Here is a 26362-nt window from a genome sequence, read left to right as displayed (position 1 = left end):
CTTGATTTTTTTTTTCTCATGCTCAAAACTCCCTCTTCCGTCCAATAGACTCTTTATTTACTAACCTGTTTTGAGATTTTACCATGTTCCAAAAAGTACACTGAAAATTTTATGAATTCTTTTCTATAAAGAATTAAGTGGGTACACCCCCATTTCCTTAGATGAAAAAGTGGGTACATCCCCATTTCCTTAGATAAAAAAAGCTGAGGGTCAGAGAGGCTAATGGAATTGTTGCCGAGTCATACAGTTGTTTGAAGAAACACTCAAAGACTTTCACTGGTACCCTTCAAGTATTTCTACCATCCTGTATTGTTATTACGAAGACACACTGGTCGATACAAAGTAGAGGGTTTTTACTGTAACTTTGTGAGGAAAATGCAGTTGAAATGTCTAATGATAGCTTTGCAAATTAACATGTATGTAAGCACATGTTTAACTAAGAAATACACATTTAATTAGGTTTTATGCATTCGTTTTTACGGAGTGTTAAGTACTTTGAGAACTTTGAAGGATATCACATCTTCCATTGAATTAGAAAACCTGTAGAGAAAAAAGTCTACAAGGACTTGTGGTAAATGGTCTGGATTACGTGATGACTATCCTTAGTGTTGTGGGGATTCAAAGAAGAGGAAGATTCTGTGAGGACTGAGGTGGGAGGGAGGAGGGTTCTTCTCAAGTTCAGCACTTCAGTTCTTTAGTTTGGATAAGAAAAGGGGAGTTCGTGGTGTGTCTAGCTAAGGAAGAAACACAAGCAGGAGCAGGTGGTTGGAGAGGGTGAAAGAGAAGTTGAAACAGGGACCAGTCAGGGATGAAAGTCCATGTGGAGAACTATGTCAAGTAGGTTGTAAGGAACATAATGCAGAGAGTAATAAAATTCAAAAAGGAAAGTTAAATTTGCAATCGAAAAGAATATGGAACCATTCAAGATTTTAAAGCATGTGAGAGACTGAACTAAGGAAACTAAGAAATGTTCATTTGTATTTAAAAAATAACACATTATATGCACTATTGTGCACTTAGCTACCTACACTATTTCAGCATCATATGTACTTTGAAAGCTTATCTTGTCTTAACTTTTGAACAATGCAAGCATGTTTTTAAAAGGAATGCCAAGGGGCATCTGGGTGGCTCAGTCGGTTAAACGTCGGACTTCAGCTCAAGTCATTATCTCACGGTCCATGAGTTCAAGCCCCACATCAGGCGCTGTGCTGACAGCTCAGAGCCTGGAGCCTGCTTCGAATTCTGTGTCTCCCTCTCTGTCTGCCCCTCCCCTACTTGCATTCTGTCTCTCACTCAAAAGTAAATAAATAAATAAATAAATAAATAAAAACATAAAAAAAATTTTTAAAGGAATGCCAAAAGTATACCAAAGGTGTCAATTTTCTGAAGTTCATTCAGTATTTTAACACATTTTAACGTATTTGCATGGTTCAAAAGTCAATGTTAAGTGAAACATTTGTTGCAAAGATACTGACGTGAACAGACAATGCATTATGAGAGAATGCTAAACGGGAAAAAATCATCAGGCTTATGTGTGTGTGTTTTATTTGTTAAAATATACTCTGGAGATCTTTCCATATCAGAGCACAGAGGTCAGCCTCATTTCTTTTTTTGTAGCCATGTAGCATCCCATTGTGTAACCATGTGGCCTCACCTGAGTGTGGGTGTACCGTGTTCTAGGGCCCCAGAGTCTCCTCAGTGAGGATTGTATAGTTCTGCACTCACATCAGTGGTTATCTGTCTTCTATTGTTTGTCCACCTGAGGATGCTCTTAAACTTTTAGGGTTTTGTTGGCATCATAGGTGCAAAATAGTCATTCAAGGTGGTTTTCATTCAAGGTAATTTTTTACCATGTGATTCCAGAGTTAAGTAAGAATTAAAAGAAAGATGCAGCTATTGGCTGAAACAATAAAATCAAGAGAAAAATCTGATTTGAGGGGAAATCTTATAAGTTAAGCCTCTAACTTGTTGCAATTAAGGACAATGAGAGATGTCAAACAGAATGGCGGTTCTAGAGAAATGGCAGGGCCACTGAAGAGGCAGTTTGGAAGTAATCATATCATCAGGACTAGATTTAAGCTGTTTTCTCATAAAATGCAGGCAGTTTGATATGAACCAGGCTTATGATAACCATCACTAAAATTTACTTTTGTTACAGTGCTTTCATATTTTTGTTCATCAAAAGCGAAATACCAAGTAGCGCGAGTTCTGTGGACACCACACCGTTAATGACAGAGCATGTGAGTAGAATATGAAAAACCATATGATTTGAAACATAAAATTAAGGTAAAAGGGAAGTGCATAGATTTGAAACACAGATGGGAAAGTAGTTCTTTTTTTCCTTCATCCGGGCTGTCTAAAATATGTTTTCATATTACATATTTATTATAGTTAGGTCTAGGTAGTGATCCATCAAGATTGCCATAGGAAAGCTTTTCACCAATCACAGAGACCTACTTCTATCTATTATTGGTAGATCCCAACTGGGAGATGTATAAACAAGCCCATATTTTGGAATGGCTTAAGGATTTCTGTAATAAGAAGACCCTAAAGGCTGAAGAAGAATGTGAAAGTTACTTTAGTAAGAGAGAGGAAGGAGGTCTGAAAGTAAGGCCCTGAGAGAGTAGTGGGAAATAGATCAAAGGCAGCCAGTGAAAGGATAAATCAAGTCATAGGGAAGTTGGAGTAGGACTTGATTTTCTTCCTTTTTCTCTTTTTGCCACATCCTTTTCCACTCAAAGATAAAGACAAGAAAGATGTAACAAATCACTGGTTGAGTTTGAAGAACCTAAATGAGTCTGGAGTAGCAAATCTAGATTAAATAGGGACAACATTTATAAGAGACCTGACAGAAGACAGGTTCCAGTGACCACATACACAGAAATGATTTCAGGGCGAACCCCCATTGCCATGAGCCCAGACTCTAGTCCTTTCTATTTCAAGTAGCTCTCCTAGCTGCCATGGCTCCATTGCTATCCAGATGCCCTCTGAAACTGGAATCCCACACCCCCACTGACGTACTGCCTCCCTGAGGGTGCTCCCTGTACTCCTTACTTCAAAATTAACATTTTCTTCTCTCTTCCCTCTTCCCCTATCAAAACCCTCATCAAATAAGGTGACTGAACCCTTAGTTAGGTTGAAAAAGTTAACTAATAATTAGCTGAAGTATAAGGGAAAGAGATTTGCTAACCCATAGACATCTCTATTCTGGAAAATGTCACAGAGAGAAGGGACAAATTGGGACTGAGTGAAGGAGCATTCCCATGTTCCTTGCCTACCCTATGGATTCGGATACCTCCTGAATCTTCAAACCACTCTTCAAGCCAAGGGAGAGAACGAGAAAAGAAATGCCACCTGGTACAAGATAAATTGTAGGCTAACTGCCTTAGATTTTCCTAAGCAAGATGGAGGGATATGAGCAAACCAAGTGTAAAGATACATAAGCAGCATGATTGGGTATTACACAACCATACATTATGAACTCCTCATCACAAAAGAAAGCAGTATTGCCAAAGGAAAACTTGACTTAACACATGATAAAGAATTCAAATCTTACTTCTTATCTCTTACAAGAGCAGTAAGAGTATTACATCAAGTAAACTTTAGCCAAAAGGCAAAGATGATCCTATTCAATATTATAAATATTATAAATTTGCCTATAATTTTTATTGACTCAGAATATTAACCTAATCATGAAACATGGCTGGACATGTTTTATTAATTCAGTTAAAACAAAAACAAAAACAAAAACAAAAACTAAGAAAACTGCCTATCAATCTTAGGTATTCCGTAGAAGAGTCTGAGTTTTCCTTGGTTCTAATTTTTTTAACAGATTACTAAAATATGCAAAAGAAACACAAGCATTGTTAACTTCTGTTACTTTTGATAGGTGTATCAAAGTAGCCATGTATTAAACTGAAAAAATTTAAACAGAGAAGTTGCCAACTGCCAAACCATTCTGAATGAAAGAGGAACAGAATCAGAAACATTTGAGTCTGGAGATATCCACAGAATCAGAATGCATAATGTCAATTGTTCATATTTTAAAGTATGTTTGGGAAAGAAGAGAAAAACACTGAAAATCTTTTTGTCACCAATATGATTATCAAGGAATGCTGTTTTTGTTTTGGTTCATGCCAATATTTTCAATAGGTGATCAACAAAATTCAAGATCCCTGTCGTGACTATTCCTGGGTGGATAAACTCTCTACACTGCAACAGCGCATAGTGTAAGAAGAGGTTCTGTTATTCTCTTTCATATTTGGGTAAAGCAAGGATTACTGGAGTGAAGTGATACTCATCTGAGTTCAAGAAGAAAATGGTAACATAAGCTCTGACTCCTGTAGTTTGATGGTGGAGAGACCTTCTTGTCCTCTGCTGAGTTTTTAGGTACAGAGGTCCTTGATCTCAGTGTTTCATGGAATTCTTAAGCTACTGCAGTATCTCTGGCCAATAAGAAGCTGACTAAAGCAATCTCATTTTGCAACAATTTTGTGCCTAAAGTAAAAGAGGTAATATAGGCCACAGCACAGAGTGACCGATATGCTCTCAGCAATCACAGTCGAATTAGGCAATACACTTCTCTAATACTGCACTGCCCAGGAGGCCTGCCGTCCGCTGGAAGTCCCTACACTCATGTGTTAGACGATTTTATAATCTCACGATATTCATTTTCAAATATAGTAGTATACTCTGGGTCCATGTAGTTCTACCCCCCATAATCATAAAGACTGAGAGAGTTTGGCTTACCATCAGCCCCTGTGTTTTAGAGTTTCTTGTGGGACGTTTTTGGATTCGCAGAGCAATGTGAAAATGTGTAAGCATATAGCTTGCGATTTAGTCAATGACTGTTTTGGACCTTCTGTGGTGACACACATAAGCACTTTAAGAATATAAAGCATTTCCTCTGTTAGTATGTACACTATTCTCACAGTGGGAAAGAGGCAGTGCCTGGTGCATAACAAATGCTCGATGAATGTTTAAATCAGTTGAGTGAATGAAAGAATGAGCTCACAAATACGCTTTGGAAGATGAACATGTTGCTGTTTTTGCTTCGAAGTAAAACCGGTCTCTCAAAAAAAGCACATTTTTTCGCAAAGTTTCTCCCTTCTTAAGGGATTGTTAAGAAAACCATTTTTAATGTATATTTATTTTTTAATTCTCAAGTTAGTTAACATACAGTGTAGTCTTGGCTTAAGGAGTTGAATCCAGTGATTCATCACATACATATGACACCCAGTGCTCCTTCCAATAAGTGCCCTCCTTAATGCCCGTCACCATTTAGCCCCCACCCCCATCAACCCTCAGTTTGTCCTCTATATTTAAGAGTCTCTCATGGTTTGCCTCTCTCTCTGTTTTTCCTTCCCTTCCCCTATGATCATCTGCTAAGTTTCCCAAATTCTACATATGAGTGAAATCATGTGATACCTGTCTTTCTCTGACCATTTTTGATTGTCTCATGATTGGCTAGACCTGATCTATTAGTCCAGTCTGTGCCTGGGATATTCCTTTCAGGACTGTGTGCTCCAGGCTTCACCAGGACACAGGGATTTCCAGTGTGGATAGAGCTGATGGGCCCTGTGAGCTCCTATTAAAATAAACTTTAAGAATATGTTTTTAAGCTTGGAAAGAAATGGGTTTGGTTTTTGTTTGTTTGGCTTTGTTGTTTGTTTGGTTTTGGGGTTTTTTTTTTTTTTGCCTAAAACTTTCCTGTTTCATGCCATTATCCTTTGTATTAACTTAAAGGGATTGTTCCAAAATATTAATCATCTCTCCTTAAGATTATTGGGAATACTTGCTTCATGTGAATAAGGCACAAGTCTGAGGAGTCAACATGAACCCCGTGCTAAGATGAAATATTCTCTTTTTACAAAAAGTAATGTTTTATTGCAAATATCCAAATTATTTTATTATATCACCATTTCTTGACCATGCCGTAGTTGACTAAGGCATAGTTGACATAGGCAAGTCTGTGGATTTCCATCATTGTTTTGAACAACCATGCATTTAGTATTTTGTCTATCCTAGCCCTGTGCTGGGTGTTATTGGTTAAAAAAGAAGCAGAGGGCATAGCATCAGTTCACAAATCGTTCATATTTAGAGAGCCAAGTTTATTATGATGGCAATTGTCCTATCTATGTAATGACAATTTACAATGATAATCCATTATAACTTCTGTAAATTGTGTACGTCCACTATTAAACAGTGGGGGACCAAAGCTTCAGTCTGTACCCTGATGCTGCTCTGACCCTGCAGGGTATTTCTTTGACTTTTGACAGTCATGGAGCTTGAGATAGATGAGTGATTTCTGCTTAACTGCTTGTGATTTATACTCTGAAGCATGCTTTTGTTATGATTCCATTTGTGTGTTTGTCAGAAATACTGCTGTGGGTCAAGATTAGCAGTGATGTATTTGTTTTTTAAGGGGCTGCAGTCTTGCAGTGATATCTGGAATACTCTACGGGTCTACGTTTGTGCCAATCATTTATATAAAGGACCACAGCAAAAGAAATGATAGCATATACACAGGGGCAAGCCAGTATGGTAAGAGTAAAACATTATTTTACTTTATAAATAAACTCCACACCTGTTTTTCTACTTAAGAATATAAAAAGAATGTGATTACGTAGTAAATCCTGGCACATAGATTTGATATTTTTCATTGTAAATGGTCACTAAAGATTAAAAGTAATAAAGGACTGTTTGAGTATTTTCACATGATCATCAAATATAAATATAATCAACTTTAGTCAGGATTTATATCAGCTACTTGGATGTTAACACATGGTTCCTGGCTTTATAGTAAGATTTAGAGATTATTTTCCAGTTAGTTAATCTCTGGGAAAATATGTACTCTTCTCTTAAAAAAAAAAAAAAAAACTGAAGTGCGGTACATATCACTTTAAAATGAACTAAAGGTCAAAGTATAGCCTCGTTAGAGGATATTGTTTTTAAAGCTTAAAGTAGTGCATTGAAAAGCCCAACATAGGCTCCCAAGTTATCTCAGTTTCTAGTGATAGAATTAGTCTCTCTGGTATAAACTTAACACTATATGAAATAGCCTTGTACAGACTCATCAGGAGATGAAAGGGTGTCTACTGCAGCAGTCCTATCATTATGTTACAGCATAGTTTCCATCAATGAAATTATAAAAGAATGAGATTGTGGGTAATCAAGTTCTAAATTAGATGGTACTGAAAATGAATGTGATCTATGTTCAGATAAGGGAAAATTTGAAGGGCAAAAGTCATGAGGGAAAGACTGATAAAAAAAAAAGCTGGTATTTGGACAACGTTAATTGAATGGATAGAGTGAAGAAGGAAGACCGTTGTTTCTTCCTTCCTTTTTATATTCAGCCCCATGAACACCACTCAAATCTTTTACTAACTTCTGTCTTTTTTATAAGACTTTATACAATACTTTTGGTGTTTTTATTCTTTTCATTTGTAAAGGAAAAAAAACAATAAAAATAGAGTAACATAGGATAAATTAAAAGAGGAGAAAAAAGAGTGAAAAAATAAAATGGAACCAGGAATGAGTCTAAACTCTGTGACACATCTGTACACTGGCTAGAAATGAACCATAAATTTTGCTCTAAGGTTTCTTATAGACACAAGGGAAATCAGATCAGTCCCACAAATCAGTGAATGCAAGATAAAAAGAACTAATTACCCAGGAGTACAGTTGTTCTTGGTCCTGGGACGTAATAAACAATGTACTCAACAATCTCTTTATGTAAAAGTACAATCAATTCTTAGGGATCTATCCTATGACAATTTTAATGTAGTCTGGTAGGAATACACCTTATTCCAATTTATTCAAAAATAATCCTATGGAGGTATAATTTTTTATTTCATTTATTTAACAAACACGTAAGTAGTACACGAACTGTGCTAGACACTGTTCCAAGCACATTACAATAATAACTCAGTTGACCCTCATAGCAACCTTTGGGTTAGATGCCATTATTATCCTTGTTTTACAGTTAAGAAAACTAAGAGAGAGATTAGGTAATTTGTCTGAGTCTCAAAGTTAGCAAGTAGTGGATTGAAGATCCCACCCAGGTGGTCTGTGCTTTTAAAAACTGTGTTATGTTGCCTCTTGTGGTGGTCCATAGATGTGTTGATCCAGAAGTAGGGTCTAAGATTTTAGAAGAATAGACAAACTCTTTGATGTTCAAGCTTTTCTCCTTAAACATGGCCACTCATCTTTGTCAAAATTTTAGTTGAGAGGAACATCCAATGTGGCCTTCCCAGCCAATAAGTTATAGTACACCCGTCTGTATGACTAGAGTACAACCTAATCAAACAATCAGTGGAACTGCAGTTTCTCAGATATTGGGCCACCATAATGTAATGAGATTTATAATAGATAATTGAATAAAACTCTCTTTGGGATAACTTCCTGAATATCCTTCCATATAACGTCATCTGCAACAGAGATGCTGGTCTCCAAATTGGTCACCATATAAAATTAGCACTCCCGTAATTTTTTCACACGCACCCCCCAAATACAGTCTACCTGGAGATTTGCTATAGCCATTGATAAAATTAAGTCTGAATACTATTCTTTTTTTAATGTTTATTTGTTTTTAAAGAGACAGAAAGAGAGCACGTGTGTGAGCAGGGGAGGGGCAGAGAGACAGGGAGAGAGAGAGTCCCAAGCAGGCTCTGCACTCTCAACATAGAGCCCAACGCAGGGCTCAGTCTCATGTACCATGAGGTCATGATGGGAGGCAAAATCAAGAGTCAGATGCTTAACAGACTGAGCCACCTAGGCACCCCAGTCTGAATACAATTCTTAAAAAGAAGATCGTATTCACATAATGTTTATAGTTTCTTATTTATCTTTCCAAGATAATCATAAAAAAGTCTTTTAGACTTGATTATAATAACTAATTTACCACTTTATATTTCTAAGTTTTAAATATGTTAATTTAATTCCATATAAACAGCATGTAGAAAACTAGGATAATAAAATATAATTAATGACTGTTTACTTTTAAGGTTAATTTTGGTGGATTTGTTTTATTATTAGAACCTTAAATATATTTGAAATGAATGACACATTTGAGAGTTTTATAATATGTATTTTCAGATTTAGACTATGTTTTTGCACACTTCAGTGGCATCTTTCTTACAAGTACAGTCTACTTTTTCGCCTACTGTATAGCCATGAAAAATAACCCTAAGCTATATCCTGAAGCAGTCTTGCCAGGTAAGAATATTTACTATAAAAAAATCTTACTCTGTGAGAGTACACTCACTTAGTTTGATTAATTGTCGTCTGGAAACCAAGCCATCCTGTGTGTGTGTGTCTGTGTATATGTTCATTCCCTAATCGCTTTGACCCAACTCACAACTAAATATGAAGGATTTAAAAGCCATGAAACTGGATATGAAATACTAGTCATCACAGAACCTGAAACTTGAGCAGTGAATCTAAGATCCACTGGTTTCCTACACCAGCATACCTTGTAAATTTACCATCAGACTTTATTATTTCTTCTTCATTACCTCAGGATGTTTATTAAAAGTCAGAGTCCTATGACTATTTTTTTAAAGTGTCAACAAATAGAAATTTGTAGTCACTTAGGTCAACAAACATTTTCTCTGAAAAATAAGAAGAAGCCGTTTTAGAGTTTGAAAAAAGCATATGTTGAATCGCATGCTTTGGGCTTAATCCATTTGGCATTGTTGGTAAAAAATACATACACTTTCTCACTTATTTTAGAGTTTGCCATAATGCAATTTGGGACATAAGTCCACAAGCAAAATTTTTTTAAGAACAAAATAAAACATATGTCAGAGATTCATTTTGAATACCTGATTCAGTAAAGTCAATGTGTGCTGCTATACCATTATAAAAAATGATAAGATATGTACTGAACACTTAGCTAAACTATCCTGAAATTTATATCTGGTATTTTCTTTCAAATTCTAGGAGGCTTTTTTTTTCCCCCTTAGCTGTAAGCATCTTTATGTTTATAGTTTAGCATAAATGGTGTTCACAGAGCATGCTCAGATCCAGTATCGTCCCTTGGTCCTTCTCCACTACCCAATCTTTACCTCAACCACAACATTAGGTATTTTATTTAATGTCAAGAAAGTGAAAAAATTGATAATTATACCCACAGCCATCAAAAGCAAAAAAAAAAAAAAAAATGACTTGGTTTCCAAAATTATCATAAAACACAGCTCAAAAATCCATGTTGGCCGACAATGTCAATGGGAATGCGTTGATATGAGCAACTTAATATTCCTGCTGTATCTAGAGCATGGATTTTTCAGGAGAGGAACGTGGCTTGTAAGTGTGCACTGTTTGTGTGTGTTTCAGGTTTCCTGTCAGGAGCTCTTTGGGCAATAGCTACCTGCTGTTGGTTCATAGCTAACCACTCTCTCAGTGCTGTGGTCAGTTTTCCAATAATCACTGCTGTAAGTAGCTAACTCGTCTTTCCCCAGTTTTGTTTTTTAAAGGTAAATCTGATTTTTCTGAAGCAACCCTAGTGAATCACTGAGGACTGTCATGGAGTTTGATTTTTTTAAGAGTACGATGTGTATAATAGTTTCATGTGGATTCACCAGCAGCCTCTGGTCTCATGTCCTTGACCACTAAGGGAACATTGCTAACCTCATTTTAGCAGGTTTATTAATCGTTGATATCCTTGCAGTTTTTGTCTGGTCATTTTACCTAATGTTATTTTGGATACATTGTAATTTGCTGTTTATAACAATATTTATCTCTAGATGACAGTTTATAAATTAAAAATGCTCTTGTGTATATTCTGGCACTTGAAGCTCATGAAAACCTTGTGAGACAGAAAGTACTTCAGACTCCTCATGTGGAACTTCATCTGGTACTTTTTAAAGAAGGCTTTCAGGAAGTGCTAAAGCAAACTACTGTCTCTGGATGAGTTATATGATTAAACATCAAGTTTTGCGCTGTGCTTACGAAAGGGAGTTAATGGGGTAGCTAATTCTTTTTAACATATTATTTCCTCAGAAGAGACCATTTATTTTCTGGCACTAAATTCTTAATAGAATGTATCACATGGGGCCTTTTACAGAGGACACTGAGTAACAATAAATAATATTCCTCAAACAAATTTACAGTAGACAGAGATTTGGTTTTTCTATCACTCTTTCTTGTATTAAATTATGGTAAAGACTTAGGACAAAACATTAAAGCCTAATTCAGTGGAAATAAATTGCTGAGGTAGGTGAGGTATGGGCAGATGGTCAGTGGGAGTAATCACTGTGGCTTTTGGAGACTTGCCTGTCTGAAGGACTGTTCTCGAATCACCGTGATATAAGCAAAGTCTTCTCACCCACCAGGTGGAGCTTCCTCTGGTGCCTGGGGTTTGTTACCTGGGGAAAACAGGTGTTCCTGGGAGTTGAGGGAATTGAGCAACATTACTACTAGGTTCTTGTTTGGTTTCACTTTCATTATTCTAGTCAAAAACAACCTTTTCCACATGCAGACAAGATTCAGTCTTTTCCTCAAGGATCTCATATTTTTCTTTATTTCATTTCTTGGGAGAACTAGATTTTTTTAACGTTTTTTTTAGTGGAAAATTTCAAACATACCCATTACCCAGCTTCAACAATAATAAATATGATCAATTTTATTTTATCAAAAGAGCACTTTTTTTTTTTTTTAATTCCGGGAGCACTGTTCTTCCCAGATACATATATTTCCACTGTTATGTACTCACTGGTAACTAGATTGTGAGTTTCTTGAAAGCAGCATCTATATTATTTATTAGCAAATGATAATTAAAAAGGAAAGAGGGAAGGAAGGAAGGGGGGAAGGAGGAAGGGAGGGAGGAAGGGAGGGAGGGAGGAAAGGAGGAAAGGAGGGAGGAGGGAAAAGAGAGAGGGAGGTGGGAGGGAAGAAAACAGAAGAAAAAAAACCCATGTAGCAGGAGCAAGCTTGTTCCCTCTGCTCTAAGTTTTCTCTGATTAATCTAAAAGCTGAATCAGTTTATTCAGAAGCTCGGCTTCTGAAGATAGCTCAAGCTCACCTCATTTTCAAAGGCTGATTTACAAATGTGCAATTTATATTCATTTTATGGAAGGAAAATATGCAATCCCAATTGCCAAAAAATCAGCTATATTTCTTATCCAAAACTCCTTCCTACCTGGCTCTCCTCTGCCTGAATCAAAGAGGATGTCCACACTTTGAACTGTGTTTGCATTATGTTTAGCAAAGCACCATTCCTATAACCACATCACTCCCTACAATAACCCTTAGACCACGTCTAAACTAATATTTAGGAAATCATCACCCAAAAAGCCTCAAAGGGCAATGATACCTTTTGGCATTGTCTTCTATTATGTTCTCTGAATGGATATAAATTTTCAGATTAGAGAGGATAAAATTCTTGAGTGATTGGCATGATAACATTAATATTATATCCCCCATTCTATTGTTTCCTCTTATCCTGTCCCAAGTCAGTGTGGAATTGCCTGAAGGACGCAGATGCTTCTTGTTTGATTTGGATTTTGAGGCTTAGGACCTTACGTCACTGATAAAAGACAGTTCCTTTGACCTAGTTCTCTGGCTCTTTTGATGTTGAAACTTCCAGATGCTGATAAACAGAGTAATGTATTTTTATTGCTTCGCTTACATACCGGGAGTAGAGTCCAACTTTGCTGACCCAGCTGTGTAGATGGTTGGAGTAGTGGAAGGGGAAAAACATGTTGGAATTGTTTATGTGAAACTCTTCCAGAGTTTGTGCAGAGCTTGAAAAGGAATCCTAAAAATGCTGATACAATACACCTTCTCCACAAAGACCAAATTCCAATTTTTTTTTCCTTCTCAGCTATAAAAAGTTAATAAACTTTAATAGCTAAAAGTTTCAAACTGCAGTATCATCCTTCCTACCTTACTTCTTCTCATTTCCTTTTCCTATATTATTTTATTCCTGTCTGAATAAACCTATTGCTTATTTATATTTACATGGCTTTTGTATCTCTCCATAATACTGTCATTAGCATTCGTTGGGATTTAACGTTAGACATAGTTCATCACCGTGCAATAGTATCAGTTTAAGAATTTTTTTTTTAATTTTTTTTAACGTTTATTTATTTTTGAGAGAAAGAGAGCATGGGGTGGAGAGGGACAGAGAGAAAGGGAGACACAGAATCGGAAGCAGGCTCCAGGCTCTGAGCTGTCAGCACAGAGCCCAACGCAGGGCTTGAACTCACGAACCGTGAGACCATGACCTGAGCTGAAGTCGGATGCTCAACCGACTGAGCCACCCAGGCGCCACAAGAAATGTTTTAAAGTACATTATTGGCTGGGTCTCAGAGAACATACTACAGTTTCTTCAATTATGAGATTGCCTCATTCCCAAAAAAGTTATCAGTGGTTCCTACACTTACTTCTATTAATCCTATTTCTATTGTCCTAAGTTCGTTAGAAAAACATAAACTATTTGTTTATTAAAATATTATAAGTAGATAACATTAAAGAAAAGTATTACATGGCACAAAATATTACAGCATCATCAATACAATAAATACAAAAATCATAAAGAAACAAAAAAATCTTTACTTTTTGCCTAATGCTACCTTGGTTAATGTTGAATTAGAGCTGAGATTATTAATAGTTTAAGCTGACAATATTGTTGTATTGTTTTCATGGCAAAAAGTTACTCAAAGCATAAGGTCATCTCTCCAATTTACTGTATGTAGAGTACACGTCACAGAAAAATAACTAATCTAATTAGAACTTTTCTTTTTATTTAAGGGTCCAGGATTTATAGCTGCAATGTGGGGTGTCTTCAAGTTTAAGGAAATACAGGTATGTACAAGAAAAGGGCAGATTTAGAAAACAGAGGTAGGTCCAGGTAAGAAAGGTATTTAATACTATGTGTAATACTATGTTTCTGTTATTTTTCTGAAAACTGTATGTGACTCCTAAGCCCAGGGCAGAAAACACATGAAAGGATTTAACAAGTGAAGATGTTCAAAATGTTATCATCCCTAACAAGGAAAGAAAATACTAAAGCTGTGATAATTATTATGAAACATATTTCTTTCCACCCCAGCCCCCAGTCCAAAAATGCTTTAGTTGGCTTTATTTTCCTTTAAGAGATTTTGGTTAAATAACCAATAAAATATGATGAGAAGGAAATTTTACTTAATGTAAAATCTGGCAGATAAACAAGATGAAAGATTTTTTTTATCCTAAGATTAAAATATCCCTGAGGCAAATGGACCTTGGGAATAGATTTTTCTGTTGGTTCTCATGTCTCTCAAAGGCTCCATAGCAAACCAGCAACTTTATAAGAAAATGGTGGGGTAGCAAGGGACTATTACCACTTCTCTTTCAAGTGTAAATGATGGCGATTTAAAATTGCATTTATTAAATACTTCTAGGATGTGTGTGTGTGTGTGTGTGTGTGTCGTTGTTGTTGTTGTTGTTGTTGTTGTTGTTGTTGTTTTCATTAAAAATTGTTGAGGAGCACCTGGTTGACTTAGTCAGTGGAGCATGTGACTCTTGATTTTGTACTCATGAGTTCAAGCCCCATGTTGGGTGTAGAGATTGCTTAAAAATAAAATCTTAAAAAAATACTTTTTAATTGTTTTCAGAATTTTTCCCATTTACCTTAATTTGAGGAACATATGTGAATAGTATTTTTGTAATAGCTTTTACTAAAAAATATTTATACAAATTAGAGACACTCTGTCAAGGCATCAGAGATGTAATATTTTCTATCTTAATCTGCAGCTATAACAAATAATTTCTGGTTCTAAGACAATCTGATGTTACTAATATCTGGGAACCAAAAGGCGACCCATATACCTGGATGATCCTTAAAATGATTGATTATTCAATATTAGATATAAAATATCATTTCCTGTATTTTAAATGAAATGTTTTGATTTAGAAAACCATAATTTGACAGTACAAGATTCTCAAATTTAAAAAATAATAAATTTGTTTGGAATATATGCACCAATATCTTTTTTTTTTATGCATAAGACAACTTAAAACATTTATAGAGCCATAAATTACTTTCATACACATTTCTCATTTATTTTAGTTAGGGTTGCTTTCCACAAAAAGTAGTTCTATGTCCAAAACATGTCATAATCTCTTTGCAAGTATTTCCTCTGCCCCAATCAGGGTAATGATTTCTATTTATTTATTTTTAATTTTTTTAAATTTTTTTTAACATTTTTATTCATTTTTGAGAGATAGAGAGAGACAGAGCATGAGCGGGGAAGGGGCAGAGAGAGGGAGACACAGAATCTGAAGACAGACTCCAGGCTCTGAGCTGTCAGCACAGAGCCAGAAGCGGGGCTCAAACTCACGAATTATGAGGTCATGACCTGAGCCAAAGTCGGACACTCAACCGACTGAGCCACCCAGGTGCCCCATGATTTCTATTTAAAAATTGGGTGTTTATTATCTAGTATAACATACTGAAGCCTTAGAAAATCACAAGTGAGCATAGTTTATTTGCAGTTATAGTTAAAAAGAAGCACAAACCAAAAATAAATTTAAAATAAAGGATTTGAAAATTACCTTAGTTACTACTGCAGTAATAATGTAACTGAATCAAAAATCTTCTTTTCTAGTTACAAGAACCTCTTGGGAGAGAGAAACCCTAACCATTGAGCCTACTGTTAATTCCTTAGTCCTCTAAAAAGAACTAAAGACATTCAAAGAAAGCTTTTTTTGTTGCTTATGGACACCTTTAAAACGACAGCTCAGACCAAATTTTTAATGAAAAGCCATGGCCAAGTAGGGCTTAACTGTGGAGTGCAAGGATAGTTTATAATGTGCAAATTAATCACTGTAATATAATGTTAGATAAACAGAGAAAAGCTATGTGATAATATTTTTTCAAAAGGCATGTGCTAGAATTAAAAATCAGTTTTTAATTAAGAAAAAAAACTCTTCAAAATGTTCAAATAGGAGAAAGCTGTCTGTCAAAAAACAATAGCAAACAAATAGCTAAGGTTAAACAAAAGTTCTCTCTCAATTACACCTCAATAAAGCTGAAAACAAAAGGTCTTCTCTTTAAATTGGAAGTCAAAAGATTTCTCCATTATTGTTGTTATTCAATATTTTCTGGAGATCCTAGCCAGTGTGATAAAATAAAATTAAGAAAGAGCCAACATAGATGTAGGAAAGAAAATGAGAAAATTGTCATTTGCATGTAACATTATCTTCGTTAAAAATTCAAGACAGTCAGCTGAAAATCTTGAGATCCAATAAGATTATTTGGTAACATGCTGAAATATAGGATAAATATAAAATCAATAGCTTTCTAATACCAATAACTGATTAAAAAGTGGAAAATGAATATTATTGAAAGCTATAGAAATTATTAAAAGATAAGAAAATAATCAGCAAGAAACATGCTAGATTTATAAAACCACTCAATTTCCCACAAAAACTTCCTACAAAACATAATATCAGAACAAATGGGGAAGCTCACCGTATTCCTGAGGGAGCAGCTCACTGCTGTCAGTAGACAGTTATTTCCAATTCACATTCAGTGTGATTTCTACAAAATTCCAACGCAGTTGTCTCTGGAATTTTGAGAGTGAGTTTGGCCAAGTATGTATGTAAAAATAAAGAGAGAGAGGGCAGGGGCGCCTGGGTGGCTCAGTCGGTTAAGCGTCCGACTTCAGCTCAGGTCATGATCTCGCGGTCCGTGAGTTCCAGCCCCGCGTCGGGCTCTGGGCTGATGGCTCAGAGCCTGGAGCCTGCTTCTGATTCTGTGTCTCCCTCTCTCTCTGCCCCTTCCCTGTTCATGCTCTGTCTCTCTCTGTCTCAAAAATAAATAAACGTTAAAAAAAAAATTAAAAAAAAAAAAAGAGAGAGAGAGAGAGGGCCAAGATGAAAGCAGAGAGTGACTTTTATTGACCTTCTGGGAATTAAAAAAAAAAAAAAAGCAGAAGAAGAACTTACAAATCTGTCTACAAACAAAATTTAAGAAGTATCCAGTGAGGCTTATCATTCAATGCAGGTGCCTAACTGCCTCTTAATGGGTGGCTTAAAGGCAAGTTTTAAATACTTTACATGCCACCAAGTTTAAGAAAGAGCTGTCAACTGAACACTGACACCAAAATCCTATCAGAATTTTTAAACATTATTCTTCTTAGAAACAAGATAAAACCCTAGAGGAAAACAAAAGCAACACATGTATCTCTATGATTTTAGGCCCTACCAATTATGTCTTGAAGCAGTACTCAAAGACACATATTGGAAAGTCTACAACCTGCAGGAGTAAGAACTTAATCTGAGATCCAAGTACTTTTTGTGCTAAAGGGTTTAATGATTTCATTTAATCTTAATGCCATAGGGCACCAGTTGGATATTTTCCACTTCCAGTGTTCTTTTATATCTGCTATCTGTTCCTCTTTGGGAAGTTTGTTTTGTTTGAAATTTGTTTGAATTTTATATTTAGCTATTTTAAGCTAGATATAAATTATTATTTTTAGAAACACACATTAGCCACAATGTCTACAGAAATACAGGAGATTATCGTTACAACAATTTATAGGTCAGTAGCTAATCTCAGATAAAGGATGAGATGATTTGTGACCTTAGTAACTGCTTCAGAAATCCAAGTTAAAAACTTTTGCTTTGGGGAGAATGTTAGCATGATCTTTTAAGTGCTAATATTCACCTTTGATGAAGGGAAACAATTGCTGTTGCCCAAATATAATTGGTCTTTTTCTCTAGGAGACTGGGAAGTTTGAACAGATTCTTCACCTTAAAGGGAAAAATATTTTACTCTCTGAGAACATTATTCTTCTGTCTACATAGACAATAAAGGAGAGAGCTTAGCAAATAATCAGAGAGCTTAGTCCCATAATCAGTTTATAAAATGGTGATAAGTGAGGGCCCCGTATGTTGTTTTTTCTTACTTAAGTAATTGTATCAACCGTTTAATTCACAAATGACATTTGGAAATCACCTGAGTGTATTCATTCTTTGAACAAATAGGTATTGAGTGCTTGCTCTCCACCAGTACAGGTATCTAGGTAAAGGTTGCAGTCTTCAACACTGACAAGATATCAGGGAACCTTAAAGTCTTAGCAGGAGTGTGAGTGTGTGTGTGTGTGTGTGTGTGTGTGTGTGTGTGTGTTAATAAGCTCTTCTGTACTTAGCAAGGCTTTGTGGTGCTGTTTTCATTTGTGGAACTTGTATTAGAGGGACTTTGGGTAATATTCCTACTCACAGTGAATCAGAAAATTCAGCTGTCCCCAACTCAACTTACAAAGACTTCTCTCATCATCAAATACGGGTCAATTAATCCATTCTCTCCCAATTCTTTATTAGGTTGAAGAAAGAGACTATACGCTTTTTGGAATTTTGGCTATGTATTAATTGGCATTAATCCTAATAAGAGCTAATAATGATATTATATTATTTGACTGTCAGGAGATCTCAGTGCACTTTTAGACATAAAGTCTAAACATAGACAGAAAATCTAAAGTTAGGGAGGTGCTTGTCCTGTTATACTTCATGATGTTCAAACCTTACCTTAGAGCACCAGGGTTTATATTTAATGTGGGATATAGACAGCCTGGCCAGTATTCAGATGGGAATAGCCTGGGAGCTTGAAACTATTTCATATGAAAAATGGTCAAAAGAGCTAAAATACTGATAGGGAAAAAAAATTGCTTCAGGAATATAAGACAGTTATTTTTTAATGTTTCAGGGTTTATCTTGTGGGAGAGAGATTAGAATCGATCTATCTGTAACCCTGGAGATAGATAGAACTTATGGTAAATAAAATATTTCTACTTAACACAGAAAGATATTTGTTAATCAGAGATGGACTGGCCACATTGGGAAGTGGTTCTCAGTGTTCCCCATCTTTAAGATCAGTGGACCTACCCATAGCTGGGCAAGGCAAACTTAGTCTCTCTGTTTCTTTCTCATCCTTCAGATCGAGCTCTATCTCTCCATCTGTACCTCGTCATCTGTCCCCAAGCAGACTTTAGTTGCCTCCTTAATGATCTCCTTGCATCCATTCTGGACCCCTGCAATCTGTTCACCATCCACAAATAAGTGTGGGCTTTATAAAATGTGAATCCCATCTTTTCACCATGTCCAGCTGCCTATGTCTTTGCCTTCCCATTACTTGGAAAAATAAAACCTCAAACTGTACATGACCTATGAGCCCCATGTATGTTTGGGCCATAGCCCTCCAACCTGGTTTTTATCCACTTAACTCATTGCATGGGTCACACTGACTTTCTTTCCCTGGCAAGTATCATACTTTCTCATACAACAGAGCTTTGCACATAAAATTCCTTCTACCTGGAGTCCCTACCTGTTTCCCTGCCCAATTAATTGATACTTACAGTTAGAAGCTTAATTCTCCACCATCCAAACCAGCCTCATTGAGATTCCTTTGTAACACACCTCAGAAACAATCATGCTTGTTTACTTATTAACATTCCTCTCACTTTGTAACATTCTTTTCTGTGATTAACTTCTGCCTGCCATATTATATAATTATCTGCATAAGGGCACATTTTGCTCACCATTTTAACTCCGGCACATGTTGATGCAAAGTGGATGTCCACATGTATTTACTGAGTGGGTGAATTAGCAAGGCTCTTGTGGGTTTTCAAGAGAATCTGAATGATTGCTTGGAGGAATAGCAAAAAGCATGCAGGTGGCTGGAGCAGAGAGTTAGCAAGGTCCCTAGCAATCTTAAGAGTCTGTGCTTTCTGCATGTGTGATTCAAATTTTCTTAATTACAGTTACATTTTTTTATTATTCAGGGTCTACAAAACTACCTATTGATGATATTTGCATTTTGCATCATCTTGACTGGAGCATTATGCACGGCTTACTCTAAAATCTAACAGTCATAAGACCAGCAGATGGCAGCAGTGGGTAAGAGAACACCACTACGGGACTCCACAAATATGCCAAGAACAGAGTTCATTTTCAGACAGCAAATGGATCTCCACTTGTCTTGGACTGGGTAAATGATTTTTTTCCCCACAAATGTGAAAATAAAGAAAACTAAGTTTCAGTCAAGTGTAAAAATGAAAAAATCTGCTAATGAACTATTTATGAAGGGAAGACTTTCCTGGGTGACTACAATGTCTGCATTCTCACAGCACTACAGCTGAATGCTCCTTTTACCACAATATGGACTCAATGGGCAAGGCAACTTATGCTTGTTGCATAAGCTACAAAACAGTATGGAGTTCATATACACAAAGAATTTTGTATATGTCCAAGTTTCCAACATGTTACCCTCATTAATGAAGAGAGGAAGAAAAATGTTGGGGAGAGAAATAGAAGACCCACCTTATAATGGAATTCCAAAGATATTTAGATCCTTTGCTAGAAAGGTAAATGTCACGGTTGGTCACTGAATGTTAAAAAGGCCATTTCATTATTTTTAGCCCAACTTTATTTTTACTTCAAATTAATATTGCCCAACTCTACATCACCCACTGGTCTTAGCTCAAAATGCTCTTGATTATCTCCAGATAAAATTCTCTTCAGAGAAGAAAAATTTCCCACCGTTGGGATTATATGTATGATACATATACAAACAAATACTAGTGCACATACATAAATGCACACACATATGTATGTATGTAGGGGGATTTCTAGAGTTGCTGTAGTGAGGGTCTAGCTTATCAGAATGAGAATTTAGAGGGACCAAAATCTTCTTTGTATGTATAATTTATTATTTTTTTCTGAAATAAACTTCTGTAAAATTCTCTTTAAACTGGAGACTTTCTTCCTGTTTTAACTGGTGGTTTCCATTAGATTAAAGAAAATAATGGACATGTTATTTATACATATGTGTGTGTGTGTGTGTGTGTGTGTGTGTATTCAGAAGAGACAGAATAGCATTCTACTTAAGTGTATGCACTCTAGAGCTAACCCAAATGGGTTTAAATCTCACTTGTTCTTCATCTTAATTGTATGACTTTGAACAAGTTCCTGAGCTTCCTATATCAGATTCCTCATCTGTAAAATGGAAAATAGTGATAATGATGATTATTGCAAGGTTCAAGTTAATTAAAATCTGTACCATGTGTTCATGAGTGTCTGGCACTTGGCAAACGTTATATAATTCTTAGTTATTATTATTATGTGCTGTTTGAGAAAGCAAATGTGTCTGTAGATTGGAGAATATTTTGTAAGAGCTATTGCCCTCACCGCCAGCCCATCCAAACAACTACTTATTCCTTTTTATGAGTGCACTTTTAAAAATGATACTGGAGTCTCGATTTCATTATTGAATCATTTAATTGTCACACCTTACCAAAACTCATTTTAACTTTAACCTGAAATACCATTAATTATGTTGATAACTTTAAATATAAATTAACATAATTATTCTTTAGCTGAGATTGCCAATTTATATGCAAAGTTTTAAATGTGAAATTAAACAATTGCAGAAGAAAAAAAATGTTTTAATCTTATTACCACTATATAGTTTCTGCTACCATACAATGCCTTTAGTGTTAGAGTAGTGTGGGGAAAAATAAGCTTTTCAAAATAATTACCATACAAAAACTCATTGTATACAGGTTAGTCTAAATAGGCAACTACTGGGGAACCTGGGTGGCTCAGTTCGTTAAGCATTCAACTCTTGATTTAGGCTCAGATTATGATCTCATGGTGGTGAGATCAGCCCCTGCTGTGGGGCTCCGTGCTGAGTGTAGAGTCTGCTTGGGATTCTCTCTGTCCCTTTTTCTCTGCCCCTCCTATGCTTGCACCCAAAATAATAAATAAACATTTAAAAATAAATAAACATTAAATTACTTAATAAACATTTAAAAATAATAAAACAAACATTAAAATAAATAAATAATAAACATTAAATAATAAATAAAGAATGAAAATAATAATAAACATTAAATAATAAATATATAACCATTAAAAATAATAATAAATAAACAGGCAATTGCCAATTCTACACTTTCTTTGCTCAACTTAGGAAGTTAATGTCTCTCTCCAAGTTTTGCAGCTTTATTTTTTCTTATCTAGTATGGTCAGATTGTTGTGTTTTAACTCTTTATTGCTTGGCTGTCTCTGTGTAGAGAGAAGGTACCACCTGAAGTAGGGAAGTAGGAGACCAGTGAGGCTGGCACCCAGATTATTAAAATTTTTTCTTAGCAGAATAAAAACTCCTAATTCCTAAAAATTCCTAATGAGTTTTATGGAGTTAATAGTACAGTATTTATCCTGAGCTACCAAATCTACATTTGTTCCTGTTGTGCTCATTTATTTGCACTTAGAGTTGCTAACCGCTAAACCTATATGTATCGATATTGGTAGAACTGAAAAACACATTGAGTTAAAAAGGCAAGTTCTAGAACCATGTGCACAGCATGATACCATTTAGGTACATTTTCAAAAATCAAAGTAATATATATATTTTTCTATGCATGCCTATATATGCAAAAAGTCAGAAAAAATACACAAAACTCATAATAATGTTTGCTTCTAGTGAGGGTAAATGAGATCAAAATGGCAACTCTGGGGTTAATGTCAGCTTGAGCATTATCTGTAATTCTCTAATTTTTATGGCAATGAATTCATACATTGGTTCTTTAATATGTGTTAAAGAATCAACAGCAAAAGAGCTCAGAGCATGTGTCTAAATGTTAAAGTAATTAAGTCTAGATAAAGAGAATATGGATGAATGTTATGTTCCTCTTTATTTTTTTTAATATTTTTAAATTTCAAAGAAAGCATGCACACACACATGCACACAAATAAAGAAGACAGGGATCAAGACAAAGTTGGAAAATTACCCAACTTAAAAATCCCACCTTCTAAAGGTCGAATCCAGAAACTCACTTTTCCAGAATTCCTTGCAGTAGGATGTGACATTCCTGATTATGTAGCCTCCAAGGTCAGTTTTATGGTCCTGCTGGAGATCATGTGAGCTACCTAAAACACTTGCTTCAGAAATTTACCCTCATTAAAAAAAAATAACCTCACAAATATAGCCTATTTTAATCAACTTTAACGAGGTATAGTTTGCATCCAATAAAATGCTTAAGTGGAAGTGTTATGAGCAAATATATACACTCATGTAATCACCACTACAACCTAGATATAGAGCATTGCCAGCAACCCATAAAGTTCCCTTATGCCCCTTTGTAGTTAATCCCCATACCCCGGCTACCAATTTATTTTCTGTCATTCTGAATTACTTTTACCTGTTCTAAAATTTCATATAAATGGGATTATATAGTATGTACACTTTTGTGTCTGATTCCTTTTATCTTACAGCCATTTTTAATCTACTTTTATGATCTAAAACAATTATAATTCATTCTCAATTATTTTCCCTAGTGGAAAAAAGCATACATGTGTATTCAAAATAACAACTAAAACAAAAATGATTAACATTTGTAATTGTTATATTTAAGTATGTGATGTGTCTTGTTCCAGAAATTCAGTTTTAAATTAATAGTATAGTTAAGAAAAATTCTCAATTACTCTTTGAATCCATCTTCAGTGTATAATGTTTATTTTTGAGGGGATGTAAAATATTAAGCTGCTTAAACTAGATCACCTACCTTTTCTACATGTTGAAAAAAAGCGTATCTTGGATTTCCTACAACTAGTAAATGGATTATAATCTCCAGGGCTGGAAAGTGTGAATTTGCATTTTTACAAATACTCCTGGTGATTCTTATCATACTTGTGCTCCAAAATTTTTGAATTTGTGACTTATACTTTACTCTTTAAAAGATTTCAAAGAACTAGGTTATTAAAAGGTAAAACAAAATTCTGTCTTTCCTTCCTAAAAAGAGAGAGAAAATTTAAAGATAAGTATCCATTTAATTTTGTGCAGACTTTTAGGAGAAAAAAATAAAATGCATAAAACCAATCTGTTTAAATGGAATTATTTGGCAAAAAAAAAAAAAAAAACAATGGCAATAATAAATGAGCATTATATTATTTTTCTTTTTTGGGTCAAACCACTTACCTTCCACATAAATTATCTCTGAGGTTGGTGGCCTAGTCTGTTTTCACTCAGATTCTGCAGGTTAATAATATCTTTCTCCAGTAACAAAATCTCTAACATAATTCATGTTGACAAAATCCCATGAAAACAAACACACACACTCAAAAATCCCAATTTCAAAATGGAGAATTTCCAACAAGACCTAATGAAATAAATCACTGAAATGAAGAGGAGAGGTGGATGAGAATAGTTTCTAGGATAGAAACAGTAGGCTGTAAACTAGAGCCTAACTTAAAGCATTCATATGATCTTCTGAAGAACCTTCTAAGACACTGACTATATTTTTTCTCTTACCAACAGGGTCTTATAAGCACTGTTTCTAATTCATTTATACCTCACATTAATAAAAGTCTATAAATCTTTCATACACACCATAAGGTTTTGATTTATAAAACTCTACTCAAGTAATTCTTTCCAACAGAGAAGACTATATTGTCTCCCTTTCCTCCAAAAATATTTGAGAATTATATTGGCTTTATATGCATGTGATGGTTAAAATTACTGTGAACTCCTTGAGAGCAGTTGTTTTATCTTTATACCTCAAGGACTTAGCACAATGCATGGCACACAAGAAAAAAAAATAACTTTTTTGCATTGTACCCTGAAGAATATCTTTAATTCACAGTCCAAAATTTATTAGCCAATGATTCTTCTAAAACACATTCTTAGTAAATTTACTGAATCATACCTTAAATATTTAGTGAGTGGTTTCCTTGCAGCTGAGGCACAGGCTAGGCATTGAAACACATCAATAAAGCAGCCATGGAACTTAATCAGAAAATCCTAAGAAATCAGGTAAAAATCTTTGAGGGCTGTGAAGGAAAATTTGGGGGTACTTTGAGGGAATACAGTAAGGGGAACCGATCGTGAAAAATAATCCTTAAAATGAGCCCTTAACCAAATTAATTGCTCATAGTGAAACCAAGAGAATTATAAGAAAGCTTTTTTATTTTGATATTTTTTTAAAAGAGCACAGATTAGGGGCACCTGGGTGGCTCAGTCAGTTAAGCATCCGTCCTGGCTCAGGTCATGATCTTGCTGTTCACAAGTTCAAGCCTCACATCTGGCTCTGTGCTGACAGCTCAAAGCCTGGAGGCTGCTTCAGATTCTGTGTCTCCCTCTCCCTGTCCCACCCCTGCTCGTACTCTGTCTATCGCTCTCTCAAAAATAAATAAAAACATTAAATTTAAAAAAAAATAAAAAAAATAAAGAGCACAGATTGTATCTTGCATCTTTGCTGAACTCAGCTCTTAGCTCTAATAGGTTTCTAATGGATTTCTTAGGATTTGCTATGTGGACAGTCAGGATGTCAGCAAATAAAGAGTTTTGCTTCTTATTTTTCAATCCAGGTGCCATTCATCTCTTTTCATTGTTTTGTGGGCCTGGCTATGACCTCTGCCGTATTTTGAAAAGAAGTGGTAAAATGGGACACCCTGATCTCACTCCCAATCTTAGGGGAAAAGCATTCAATCTTTCACCATTAAATATAATATAAGCTGTATGTTTTTTCCCAGATGCTGTTTATCAGGTTGTGGAAATTACCTTCTGTTTGAAATTTCTTGAGAGTTTTTTATCAAGAAATGATGCTATATTTTGTGGGGGGAAAAATTGCATCTTTTGAGATGATCATGCTTTTTGTTTTTGTTCTGTTAATATGGTGAATTACACTGATTGATTTTCAAATATTAAACTAATTTTGCATTCCTGTGGTAGACACTACTAGGTCATGATCTGTTTATTAGCCTTTCTATATATTGCTGGATTTATCTTTGTGTTCATGAGGGATATTGGTCTGTAATATCAGGGTAGTAGCTTTAAAACATTTACTAAGAATTGACACTATTCTTCCTTAAATGTTTGGTAGAATTCAAAAGTAAAGCTATCTAGGCCTTGCTTTCTTTAACACATATAGGGTGATTCAGGTCATCTATTTCTTCTTGAGTGAATTTTCTTAATTTATGTCTTCCAAGGAATTTACTCATTTCGTGAACATGGAGACGTTATTGGCACAATATTGTTTATAATATTTTTTAATGTTTACTTATTTTGAGAGAGAGAGAGAGCATGAGGAGGGGAGGAGCAGAGAGAGTGGTATAGAAAGAATCCCAAGCAGCCTCCACGCTGTCAGCACAGAGCCCCATGTAGGGTTCAATCTCACAAACCACGAGATCATGACCTGAGGTGAAATCAAGAGTTGGATGCTTACCTGACTGAGCCACCCAGGTGCCGCTGTAATATTTCTTTATTCTCCTTTTCATATCTGTAGGATCTGTAGTGATGTCCCTTTCTCATTCCTAATATTGGTAATTTTTTTCTTCTTTTCTATTTATGAACATTCTAGCTAAAAGTTCATGTTTTATT

At 35.4% G+C, this 26362-nt stretch overlaps 1 protein-coding gene across 8 annotated transcripts in view; it reads left to right on the top strand.

Moving 5' to 3' along the window:
- Nucleotides 1-23863, top strand: part of TMEM144 (transmembrane protein 144) — a 49729-nt gene extending 25866 nt beyond the window's left edge. For all 8 annotated transcript variants that reach the window (XM_019441149.2, XM_053901170.1, XM_019441151.2 and 5 more), the window contains 7 exons: nucleotides 2159-2240; nucleotides 4153-4229; nucleotides 6425-6543; nucleotides 9097-9216; nucleotides 10336-10433; nucleotides 13753-13806; nucleotides 19767-23863. In XM_019441149.2, coding sequence (XP_019296694.1) covers nucleotides 2159-2240; nucleotides 4153-4229; nucleotides 6425-6543; nucleotides 9097-9216; nucleotides 10336-10433; nucleotides 13753-13806; nucleotides 19767-19850 — 634 coding nt within the window. In that variant the 3' untranslated portion in view covers nucleotides 19851-23863. The remainder of the gene's footprint in view (nucleotides 1-2158; nucleotides 2241-4152; nucleotides 4230-6424; nucleotides 6544-9096; nucleotides 9217-10335; nucleotides 10434-13752; nucleotides 13807-19766) is intronic.
- Nucleotides 23864-26362: the final 2499 nt, after the last annotated feature.

The sequence above is a fragment of the Panthera pardus genome, unplaced genomic scaffold (genome assembly GCF_024362965.1).
Source record: "Panthera pardus isolate Hobbes unplaced genomic scaffold, ASM2436296v1 HiC_scaffold_13, whole genome shotgun sequence".
In the NCBI taxonomy this organism is placed as follows: Eukaryota; Metazoa; Chordata; class Mammalia; order Carnivora; family Felidae; genus Panthera; species Panthera pardus.
The sequence above is the reverse complement of the archived record's forward strand: the minus strand, read 5'-3'. Positions and strand labels throughout refer to the sequence as shown.